The sequence below is a fragment of the Leptonychotes weddellii genome, chromosome 9 (assembly GCF_054177405.1).
Source record: "Leptonychotes weddellii isolate Sample4059 chromosome 9, ASM5417740v2, whole genome shotgun sequence".
Taxonomy (NCBI): domain Eukaryota; kingdom Metazoa; phylum Chordata; class Mammalia; order Carnivora; family Phocidae; genus Leptonychotes; species Leptonychotes weddellii.
The window spans coordinates 1,804,378-1,815,319 of NC_138377.1; the positions used below are offsets into that span (position 1 = coordinate 1,804,378).

Genomic DNA, 10,942 nt, shown 5'->3' on the forward strand with positions numbered 1-10,942 from the left:
AAGAGGAGCGGTCCTTGGGGAGGTGGTCTCATCTTGCACCTGGACAGAGGCCGCCGTATCCGGCAGCCAGCGCTCCTGCAGTCTTCCCTGTTTGGTCTTTGTCCCTCCTTCCCTCTGTGGTTTGAGGAGGAAGGACATTCACTGATGGAAAGAAAAAATCCTTGGTCAGAGTCTAGGTTTGTCAGGAGGTGTTTCCAGACCTGAGGATCATCTTTTAGAAGCTTCTACCGTGCTTTCTCTGTACAAACACATTAAATACTACAGTGTTGGCCATGGTGATGGAATCAGTGTATTTTTGTGCAAGGGTTCATTGGGCGGGAAGTGATGCTTCCCATCTGTCGCAATCAAGGACTCTGCCTCGTCCCCACATCTTCTGCCAGCCTCTCAGGAAGAAGTAAGTCACTGCCCATGCTGGCCCCCCGCCACCCTCCCTGTGTCCCTAGCAGCCCTCAGATGGGGACGGCTCCTCATCCTAATTCCCATCCTTGGCCTCCCCAACCAAGGGAGACTAGCCAGGCTGTTCCATGGCTGAAATTCAGTTACCTGATATTCTTTTACTTTTCATTTATCTAGAGATGGAACTCTAATGCATGTAATACACCTTATTTATGGGAGAAGTTTGCTTAGTTTGTACTTTGATGATTAGCTAATTGATGTAGCGTTTCCCTGGTGAATTTGTTAACAGATTCAAATATACCGCAGTACACAGTTGTACGTGTTCATATGCACACACCACCATCCCATCTGAATTCGGCTCCTTATATAGGAACCTCATTAATTACAACTTTTAAAAAGTGTTTCTCTGGTTTGCTTCCTTGGGGTTTCAATGTGGAACATAAGATAAAGCTGTCAGCTTCTCCTATAGGAACCTTCCAGCTACCTCTGCGTCTCGGTGCTAACACTTACTGAGCATAAGTACGTAGTTTATGTACGTCTGTGCAAATACCACAGCCTTTCGTGAGGAAATAACTTCAGGAATACTCAAAATGAGGTCCTTTTCAAGTGGTTTTAAAATGAGCTTCAAATTAGATTCAAAGTGTTAGCTTCAGTTTCAAATTGTGAAATTAATTTGGGAATCTTGAGTTCTTAGAACAAAACATTGCCTCCCTGTGTTGTAGAACTTTCAGGGAAATTCTTACTTCTGGGTCATAGGCCCCAGACCCCTGTTGATGTCTGAATTTCTTCCTGGCCCCTGAAATGAGGTTAAAAAGTATTGGACTCTTTTATCTTAACAATACCAGATATAGATAAAGTCACTTCTGAACGAGACCAGTAGGTCAGCGGTTTCCGGTTCCTGCCCCTTAAATGGGGGACAGCGGGGAGAACGGGTGGTCAGGGCTGCGGGTGGAGGGTGAGGCAGGTGGCCTCTGGCCTTTGGCTTGTGAGACCACGCGGTCACCACTCTGGTCTTAGAATGCCAAGGGCAGTGGCCCTGGGGGAAGGCAGCACAGCTGTGAGTGAAGTGGACTCTGATGGGACGTGATGGGAGTACGGGCCTGGGTGGGACCCGGGGTCCCTAGTGGGACAGACTGTGCAATCAGAGTCTGACTTCTGTGGAAGTTCTCTCCTTCCCACTGTGTCTCCGCCTTTGTTTTCACAGAGCAGCTCAGCTGGGGAGCAAGAGACCCAGGCTCCGAAGCCAGAGGTGTCCCCATCGGTTTCTGTGGCCGCAAGCACAGAACAGCAGGAAGTAAGCAGTGTTGCCCTGTTGCTCCCCTGTGAGCCCTTGGGTCCCCTCCCCGCCCATGCCCTTGATGAGCAGAGGGTGCGCTCATGCCAAGGTGGCTCCCGGTCCTACCTCGCACCCTGTAGCAGGACCCTCTGCCAGCCGCCGAGCCCAACTTGTGTCTCAGTTGTTATTGTCATGTATCAGCTGGGCGAGGGCTGCTCTGACCGATGTCTCAACAACGTAGGAAATTAAAAATGCCGTTCATTATTAATCAGTTCTAGAGAGAAACGAATCCCAAGCAGGGTGTGATATGTAAGAGCAGTATCGAGCTCAGAGGATGCTCACCTGTCCCTGCTTGTCCCCAGGACATGGCTCGGGCCACGCAGAGGCCACCCACTGTGCCACTGCCCACCACGCAGCCCCTCGCTCTGGCCGGACCAAAGGTAGGGGCCTGGCTTTGCACCCATGCTGCCTTCTCAGTTTTAGGAGGGAACTTTGAATAATAAGACTTACTATTTTTGTATGCACAGCGAGACCCTGGTTCCTAGTAATGGTTTGCCGTGAGCAGTGTGTGGTCCACGAAGCGTCGGGACCCTGTCTCTCTCGCTTTCTTTTTTTTTTTAAGAATTCATTTGAGAGAGCATGTGAGAGAGCACAAGCAGGAGGAGGGACAGAGGGAGAAGCAGGGCCCAGCTGAGCAGGGAGCCCGATGCGGGGCTCGACCCCAGGACCCCGGGACCATGACCTGAGCTGAAGGCAGATGCTTAACGACTGAGCCACCCGGGTGCCCCTGACCCTGTGTCTCCTTAATTCAGCCAGTGAATGACACATGGTCACATGTTAATTGGAAATTTCGGAATTCGGTCTCTCCTGCATCTCCAGCAGTGACCACTCTGGTCACGTGTCCACACCACGCTGCTCGCGGCTGACTTCCGTCTGTCCGTCTGCACTTGGAGCGGTGGAGAGCCCTGGGGTCCGTGGAAGGGTGTTTCCCCCAGAGTAAGCGGAGCAGCCCCCAGCGTGCACTTCTGTACCTCGTCCTCCCCAGAAGTGTATGTGGGGGCCTCGCGCCAGCTCCCAGGGCTCTCGTGAGGAGGCCCGAAGTTTCCGGCTTGATGCACTTAGATGCTTCGTTCTCCTTTAACGAGGCATGGCCCCAACCATAGATAGCGGGCCAACTTAGACACTTGATTTTGTTAGGCTTTGGGCTTCGATGCCCGTAGAGTCAGGGGTCAGGGGGGCTGCCCTCTGGATTTTGTGTTGCCCACTCCCTTGCTTCTTACACATGGTCCCGTAGTATTTGTGTCCCTGAATAACGAGCCTTTCTTTTGCTATGTCGGAGCTTTACACACTGGCCGTGCTGCATGTCTCCAGCTTGCTCCTCTGTTCAGCCTCACCCTTCATTCCACTGCGGATCGTGTTGTGATGCGCCCGCCCTCCCATCAAGGGGCGGCAGGTCCGTCCAGGCCCTTGCTCTTAGAAACAGGGCTGCTCTTCGTTTCTTGCGTGGCTCTGGGTCTCACATGCAAGCGCAGCCCTGGGTGGCAGCCCCCGCCAAAACGTGGCCCCAGCCAGCCCCCAAGAGCCCCAGGAGGCGAGGCGCCAGCCCCAGAGCGCGTGTGGGCTGTGCTGGCATGGCGTCCCTGCCCGGCCCCCCTTGCTCTTCCCGCGAGCAAGACCGCTCACCAGAGGAGGCATGTGCTGACTTCTTTTCTGGCTCAGGTTTGGTCGGTGGGTGGTAAGCACTACTCCTTGGTTAATACCGGTAAGGAGCACATAGACCTCAGAGTGAAGCTGCGCATTCTCGGCTTCTCGGGGTCATGCCCAAGTCTCTCGGTTTGATCACAAGCAGACTGATGGTCCCTGCTCAGAGCCTGGGTCTCACCTTCTCGATGTTCTTCCTCCAGCCAAAAGCTCACCAGTTCAGCATCAAGTCCTTCTCCAGCCCCACACAGTGCAGCCACTGCACGTCCCTGATGGTGGGGCTGATCCGGCAGGGCTACGCCTGTGAGGGTGAGTGGCGGCCGCAAGCCGCGGGGGGCCAGTGTGTGTGACTGGGGTACACCCGGGCAGGAGGGGCAGTTACTCTAAAGTCAGACGAGGCTGGAATACAGAGCCCCTGGTGAGCTAGCCGAGGGCAGATTGTCTCCCTCTTTAGGTTTATAAACACTCAGTCGAGCTTTGGGAGACACAGTCCCAAATCCTTGCGGCCGCGGGAGAGCACAGGGCCACAGGGTGGCCCAGGTTATCCGTGGGCTCTTGTTTACTATGAAATGAAATGTCCACGGTCCTTCTGGAAAATCAGGAAGAGCAGAGAGTAAACAGAACCTTACGCTCTTCCCCGTCACGTCATCTGAGGGTAAGCGCCGGTGTTTGGTCTCTCCTGGTGTCATTGTTGGCCTTGTAATCTCTGGGCGCATCACTGCCCTGTGCCGCACTCCCATCTGGCAACACGACGGTGCGGTGCGATCGCCCGTCTCACAGACGGGCCCCCAGCTGGCGCCACACGTGATGACAAGTGACAGCAGCTGGTCACAGGGGGACTTGCTCTGCAAAAGCAGCTTTGTGCGTCTACCTGGCAGCAGAAGCCTTTTCCTTGTTCCCTGGCAGGCCTTCTGCTCGGCTGCCAGGAGCCCCGTCTCTCCCTGAAGCCACTGCCTGGTCACACGCCTGCAGCTGGTTTCCTCCACAGGCGAGGGGGGGACGGAGCTATGGGGCATGAGGCCCGGCTTCCTGGGGGAGCAGCACGCACGGCCCTGTGGCCACGCCGCCATGCTAGCCCTCGCGCCCATGTCAGGGCCCCCACGAGCATGCTCGAGGGCCGCTCGGTGCCAGAGTCCCTGGGCTTTGTGGGGACTGTTCCAGAAACCGTTCGCTCCCCTGGGTGTCGGGGCTGTTCCCGTGATGTGGGGATTACTGCGTGGCCGCATCTGTGGCGTACGCTCTCCCGTGGCTTCTGCTCTGGAGGCAGCAGGTTCTGATGGCGGTGCTCCTTCCCTTTTCCAGTGTGCTCGTTTGCTTGCCACGTGTCCTGCAAAGAGAGTGCTCCGCAGGTGTGCCCCATCCCCCCCGAGCAGTCCAAGCGGCCTCTGGGCGTGGACGTGCAGAGAGGCATAGGAACGGCCTACAAGGGCTACGTCAAGGTAGGAGCGTGAAGGCCCGGGCGGGGGAGGGCACTTTGCATCAGCTCCGCTCTCCCTGTCTCCGTTGTGATGACCCACAGTCACACCACACTGCTCTTGACAGCCGACCCTGGTTGCTTTGTGAAGTGACCTTTGTGCTGGTCCTGGGATTCCTCCCCTCTTGGGCAGTGAGGCATTCAGGCCCCCCGGGCTCTGAGGAGCCCAGAAACATGCTCAGTCCTCCGGAGCCCCTCATCCCCACCTTTCGGTCACTTAGAAATGGTTCCAGAGCCGAGTGCTGTCTTAAAACCGCTGTGTCCGGACAGCCTCAGAGCTATGGCATTCCAGGATGCTGTGTGTGTGGTGTGAACACACCTGTTCGCTGAGTTGCCCATTTTGTTCCCTGCATCACCTTTTATCCTGTGTGGACTCCTCCCCAGTCATGCCCTGAGTCTTCCTGGGCCCAGACCGGCTCTGGCCGCCAGCCCGGGAGGGTCATGGGTGGGGGAGGGCGCTGTCCCTGGAGAAGCAGGCTAGCACGCAGCAGCTGGACGGAAGCCCTTGGCAAGGCGGCTCCTGGGGCTCGGGGCCTGGCCTTTCTGGCCCAGTGGAACGTGCTCACTGTTATCTGTAGGTCCCGAAGCCCACTGGGGTGAAGAAAGGATGGCAGCGGGCTTACGCAGTGGTCTGTGACTGCAAGCTCTTTCTCTATGACCTGCCCGAAGGAAAGTCCACCCAGCCTGGTGTTGTCGCCAGCCAGGTCCTGGACCTCAGGTCTGTTCTGTGTGTTCCATCCTGTTCTGTGAGTTCTGACTGACTTCTCTTTAGCCCAAAATGGGAGTTTGTTGCTGGGTAATCTTTAACCTCATTTATACCTTCACATCCTCGGTCATCACGCAGTTCTAAAAACAGGTGCTTGACGTGTGTGCTAGAAATTTCCCTGTGGGTATTTTTGCACCCAACAATTTGGCACATAGGTATTTAACTTAAGGAGACTGTTTGCCCCAAGAACAGGTAGGAGGTTTCCCAGAAACACACTGCCCAGCCCAAGGTGTTGGCACCTGCACATCCTGTCTGTGACAGAAACCTAGAGCCCAGGGTTCTGCCGCATGACACCCTCCGTTACCACGGATCTCTCATCACCTGCCTTCCTAGCATCCGACCGACAGAGACGGCGTAGCATGCTCCCTCCCTCCTGGCTTCTCTTAGGGGTAGCGTCCAGCTCTGTGTTTCCCCATTTGTAAAATGGGCATGATTACATCATTAGGTCGGAGGTTGGTTGTGAAGATCAAAGCAGTTCCTAGAAGGCGCACGCTCAGCACAGGGCCTGGTGTCCCGTCTGCCCCTGACCTGGGCGAGGGCCTGGCGCCTCAATCTCCGCACTGGTGCTTGGGGGGCCACGGGCTGTGGTGCCCCCGACGACAGCTCCAGGGACAGACGTGTAGCTGAGTCACCTCCACAGCGGCTCCCACTTCCACATCCCCAGGCGATCCTGCTCGTCCGTCACTGGGCGCAGGTGCGCCCCGGCCTGGTGGCCAAGAGCCCACAGGCAGGTGGAGCCCGGGATTCAGAGTGTTGGACGTGGGGCTTGCACGGCTGTTTCCGCAGGTTGCGTCCCGTTCTTTAGAAGCCATCACCAGGCGGCCACTTGACTGTAGCCAAGTATGGGCCAAATCAGCGATGCGTATGTGGCTGGAAGCGTCTGGCACAGACTAGAACCATGTGGCTCAGGGAAAGGGCTTTTATTCTCACACGTCCCTCATCACTGAAACACCTGCAGGGTTCTCGAGTCTGGGGGCTTTGTCAGCATAAGAGCTTTCTTACACAGCTGGAGGCAAGGGGCCAACCGTATGTTCTAGAAAGTAGAGCCGTGGAAGTATCCTTTCTCAGGAGATTTGTAGCACTGGGGGGCGGGGGACAGGCCCATGTGCACATTCTTTCTGACGTTCCAAGTGTTCTGTTTCTTACCAGAGATGAGGAGTTCTCGGTGAGCTCAGTCCTGGCCTCAGACGTCATACATGCTTCCCGCCGAGATATTCCGTGTATATTCAGGGTATGCTTTTCTCTGTTCCTTGGAGGTGTTTTGTTAATCCTAAAAAGGAAAGCTCGTGGTTAAAATGGAACAATTCTTTGGAGCATTTCACTGTGCCATAGTAAGGGGCCAGCAGACCCAGAACTCCTGTTCCTCCACCTCCTGTCTTGCTCCAGATGCCGTCCCTCATGTTGGGGTCCCTCCTCCCCAGGGCCCCGCCTTCCCCACGTCACCAGTACTGCCTTCTGTCCTGCACCGCACCTGGTCTGTATGTGCAGTCACAGTGTGCCTGATGCTGGGAGCCGCCCCGTGGTCCTTTATGGATGGGATGTGTCCCCGCAGTTCCCCTCCCCGGGACTTACTCGTCCTCAACTGGAGCAAAACAGAAGGAATCAGTAGACGTTTCCCAGCAGCATTTTTGTTGGCCGAGATGGAGGGTCCCCCCACTGGGTTCATGTTAGATGGTGTGGCATTAGGAAGCCTCTGAGTGATTGTGGATTAGGGAAAGAATCACCCCCAACCCCTCCATTGGGAATTTTTATAAACACAGTAGGATTTTCACTGACCACAAAATGAAGTCCAAGAATCCTCTTTCCTGAACTTACCTATCTGTTCAGAGACTGCCTCACAAGTATGATACAGAAAATTGCCATCCTTGGGTGCTTAAAAGCTGACCATTCTGTACCAGCCAACGCCATCCAGGCTCCTGCTGCGGGCTCAGGGGACGCTCACAGGGAAGCACGTGTGGGCAGAGTGTTTGTGTGGGAGATTCTGTTTTTCCTGTTCTGTTGTTAATTATAGTGAGGTCATTCAAGAGGTAGTTTTAAAATGGGGTAACTCCATCACAGTGTTGGCAAGAGCAAAATCTGACAAGGAAGGGATGCAGGGCCCTTTATATATAACAGTCTATAACAGTGCCCCCGCCCGTTTACAGCAGCAGAGCCCCTCACAGCGTCTGTGGGCACCCCAGAATCGGGACTCAGCAGTCGCCCTGAGCCAGAGTGCTGGGCAGCACGCCCTCCAGCGCGAGGTGGCGTCCAGGCCAGGCTGTGGGCGTCTGTGTGCTGTGCTTTGGTTGTCTTATGGCTCTTCTCTTTGTCTGTCACGAAGGTGACAGCCTCTCTCTTAGGGACACCTTCTAAGACCAGCTCACTGCTCATTCTGACAGAAAATGAGAACGAAAAGAGGAAGTGGGTTGGGATTCTAGAAGGACTGCAGTCGATCCTCCACAAGAACCGCTTGAGGAACCAGGTGGTGCATGTCCCGCAGGAGGCCTACGACAGCACGCTGCCTCTCATCAAGGCCGTCCTGAGCGCCGCCGTCGTGGGTGCGTGCCAGGTGCCGCGTGGGGCCGCGCTCTTGAGACACAGGGAGCAGCAGAGCGTGTCAGCGGGTGCGGTGCCCGATCGGCCCTCCAGCGGGCGGCGGCCACGGCCGTGTTGTCCGTTGGAGCGGGGTTCCTGCGTCTGCTTCGAGAGGCGAATGGTGTGCGTCAGTAGGCCTGACGTTCGTGTGTTCTTACCCCTCCCGCCTTGACAGATGGGGACAGGATCGTGGTCGGCCTAGAAGAAGGGCTCTACGTCATAGAGGTGACCCGCGACGGTGAGTGCACAGGGGCTGCCGCCCGTCCTCCCGGGCTCGCACAGCCAGGCGCAGGGGCAGTGGCAGGAACCCTCGCGAGCTGAGACGCGTTCAGGGATGTGTGAATTACGGAAACACAGGGAAAGGCAAACAGCTGAGAAACGTCGTTTGCAACAGACGGACAGATGTTCGGCAGATGCGGGCAGAGTGCCCACTGGTGCCTCAGCGGTGGGCAGGGCCTACCCCGGGCGCAGCAGGGCACCCAGACCAACCAGCAGCCCCTGGGGGGGCGGGTGAGCAGCTTACTGTGCTCACTGGGCTCGTCAAGGAGAGGATTGGGGAGGGAGTGGGGGCAAGAAGGAGGATCGTTCACTGAATGCCTGCACGTGCTGAGGCCTTCCTGAAACTTCCTTTCTCCGCTTCAAAGTTTGACATTTCCTTCTTCCCGGCAAGGAAATGCAAAGTATCCCATGTCTCCCCTCTTCACCACCCTGTGTCTCAGGAGAGAATTCCAAGGAGACTAGAACTGGCCTGGGCCCTGGGCCAGGGTCTGGCCACATCCCCCAGAAATAAGGAGCTGCTCCACGGTGGACAGCGTTCCCTTCCTGCCGAGCCCGGTGTGAACGCATATCACCAGGGGTGACCGCTGCTGGCCCACACCCAGGGCTGTTGGTCCCTCAGGTTCCAGACCAAGGGCTCTGCTCAGAGAGCCCTTAGTGCAGATCCTAACCAATTAGGGTATTGGGGAGATTGGGTTAATTTGGGGGTGGGTGCTTTCAGAGAGTTAATCTGAGGGTCCAGTGAGGTTGGAGATGGGCCTTTGTTCCCCACATGCAACCCGAGGGTTCTCGTCTTCAGGGATGAACTGGAAGGAGGTCCAGATCCACCCCCCGAGGCCACAGCACGCTCAGCATCTCCCAGCTGGGTGGGGGGGTGGCTAGTGCCATGGAGGCAGAGGGAGGAGTGTGAGAATGGCGGCCCCTGGGGGCTTCTGAAGGAGGGCGCTGCCCTGGCATCTGCAGGACAGTGACGTTGGCAGGGGTGGAGGCACATTCTAGAGCATGTTCTAGAGCTGGCTGGCAGGGAAGGGAGCCGATGGGGAGGTTCCTGGCGCCCTTGGGCAGGTGCCCGGGAGCCACCGTGAGACACTGCATTTCTGTTCCCGCAGTGATCGTCCGAGTTGCTGACTACAAGAAAGTCTACCAGATCGAGCTTGCTCCCAAAGACAAAGTGGCCGTCCTCCTCTGCGGCCGGAACCACCATGTCCATCTCTGTCCGTGGTCTGCCTTCGATGGGGCAGAAAGCAACGTCGACATCAAGCTTCCAGAAACAAAAGGCTGCCAGCTCATAGCGACCGCAACACTGAACAAGAGCTCCTCCACCTTCCTGTTCGCAGCTGTGAAACGGCTGGTCCTTTGCTATGAGGTCCAGAGAACTAGGCCTTTCCACAGGAAGGTCAATGAAATTGTGGCCCCCGGCACTGTGCAGTGGATGGCCGCGCTCAAGGACAAGCTCTGTGTTGGCTACCCTTCGGGGTTCTCTCTGCTGAGCCCCCAGGGGGACGGGCAGGCTCTAACCCTGGTAAATCCCAATGACCCCTCGCTTACGTTCCTCTCACAGCAGTCTTTTGATGCCCTTTGTGCTGTGGAGCTCAAAAGCGAGGAGTACCTGCTTTGCTTCAGCCACATGGGACTGTACGTGGACCCACAAGGTCGGAGGTCACGCATGCAGGAGCTCATGTGGCCTGCGGCGCCTGTTGCCTGTAGTATGTATATGTTTTTCTGTTGCCATATCCCTGTTGCTGCTCTTCACCTCGACAGTCAGCATGCGTTCTAGTTTGCTTTGGTTTGTCTCTCAGTTCCCTTAGCCGAGCAGTTAGGCGCCAGAGAAGCGGGCCCCGTGCATTTCTTCAAGAGAAGGTGCAGTCCTGACAGCGCATCTCGGACCAGTGGGGGGGGGGGAAGGGGGGTCCCCTCTAGCGCCAGCCTCCTGCCCGCGGTGCCTTTCTCTCCTGGGGCACCCGGGTTTTGCAGGGGCCCCTGATTTATAAACTCACACGGTAATAAAAACAAGCTCTAAAAGGTTTTGGTAGCCAGAAAAAAATTCAGCTCCAGTGTGCGGGGGTAAAGTTCCTGCTGGGACAGATGTGTCCCTGGAAATGCTGGGAGCTGCGTCCCTTTGTTTGTCTAGTTTCAGTGGCTTTCTGTGGAACGGGGTCCCCGGACAGGAGTCTCTAAGGCCTGAGCTTGGTGAGCCAAGGCCCCGAGTTGGCTCCAGGGGGGGCACTTCCCACTCTTGTCTGGTCACTCTTAGCAGACTCTACGCCTCAGATCACCTGCTCGGTGTATCCCGAGTCGGTGAAGCAGCAGGTCAGACAAAGAGCAGGGGTTGATGAGACGGGCCACAGGGTACATGCTGATGTTGAGCGGATGGGGGGTGGGAACGGGGTGGGAGGTGGGGGTCATATTTTTCCTTAATTACGTAAAAGGACGACCTTTTGTGTGCCTCGTTGCTGGCCACGCCAAGTGCGTTGGAACC

At 56.4% G+C, this 10,942-nt stretch overlaps 1 protein-coding gene across 2 annotated transcripts in view; it reads left to right on the top strand.

Moving 5' to 3' along the window:
• CDC42BPB (CDC42 binding protein kinase beta) overlaps positions 1-10,488 on the top strand; it is an 86,464-nt gene extending 75,976 nt beyond the window's left edge. Inside the window, exons 22-30 of one of the 2 annotated variants that reach the window (XM_081829863.1) lie at positions 1,601-1,690; positions 2,035-2,112; positions 3,577-3,682; positions 4,676-4,812; positions 5,426-5,565; positions 6,763-6,844; positions 7,934-8,150; positions 8,363-8,425; positions 9,573-10,488. In XM_081829863.1, coding sequence (XP_081685989.1) covers positions 1,601-1,690; positions 2,035-2,112; positions 3,577-3,682; positions 4,676-4,812; positions 5,426-5,565; positions 6,763-6,844; positions 7,934-8,150; positions 8,363-8,425; positions 9,573-10,240 — 1,581 coding nt within the window. In that variant the 3' untranslated portion in view covers positions 10,241-10,488. The remainder of the gene's footprint in view (positions 1-1,600; positions 1,691-2,034; positions 2,113-3,576; positions 3,683-4,675; positions 4,813-5,425; positions 5,566-6,762; positions 6,845-7,933; positions 8,151-8,362; positions 8,426-9,572) is intronic. The other variant, XM_081829864.1, reaches the window with a different exon arrangement.
• The last annotated feature ends 454 nt before the right edge of the window (positions 10,489-10,942 follow it).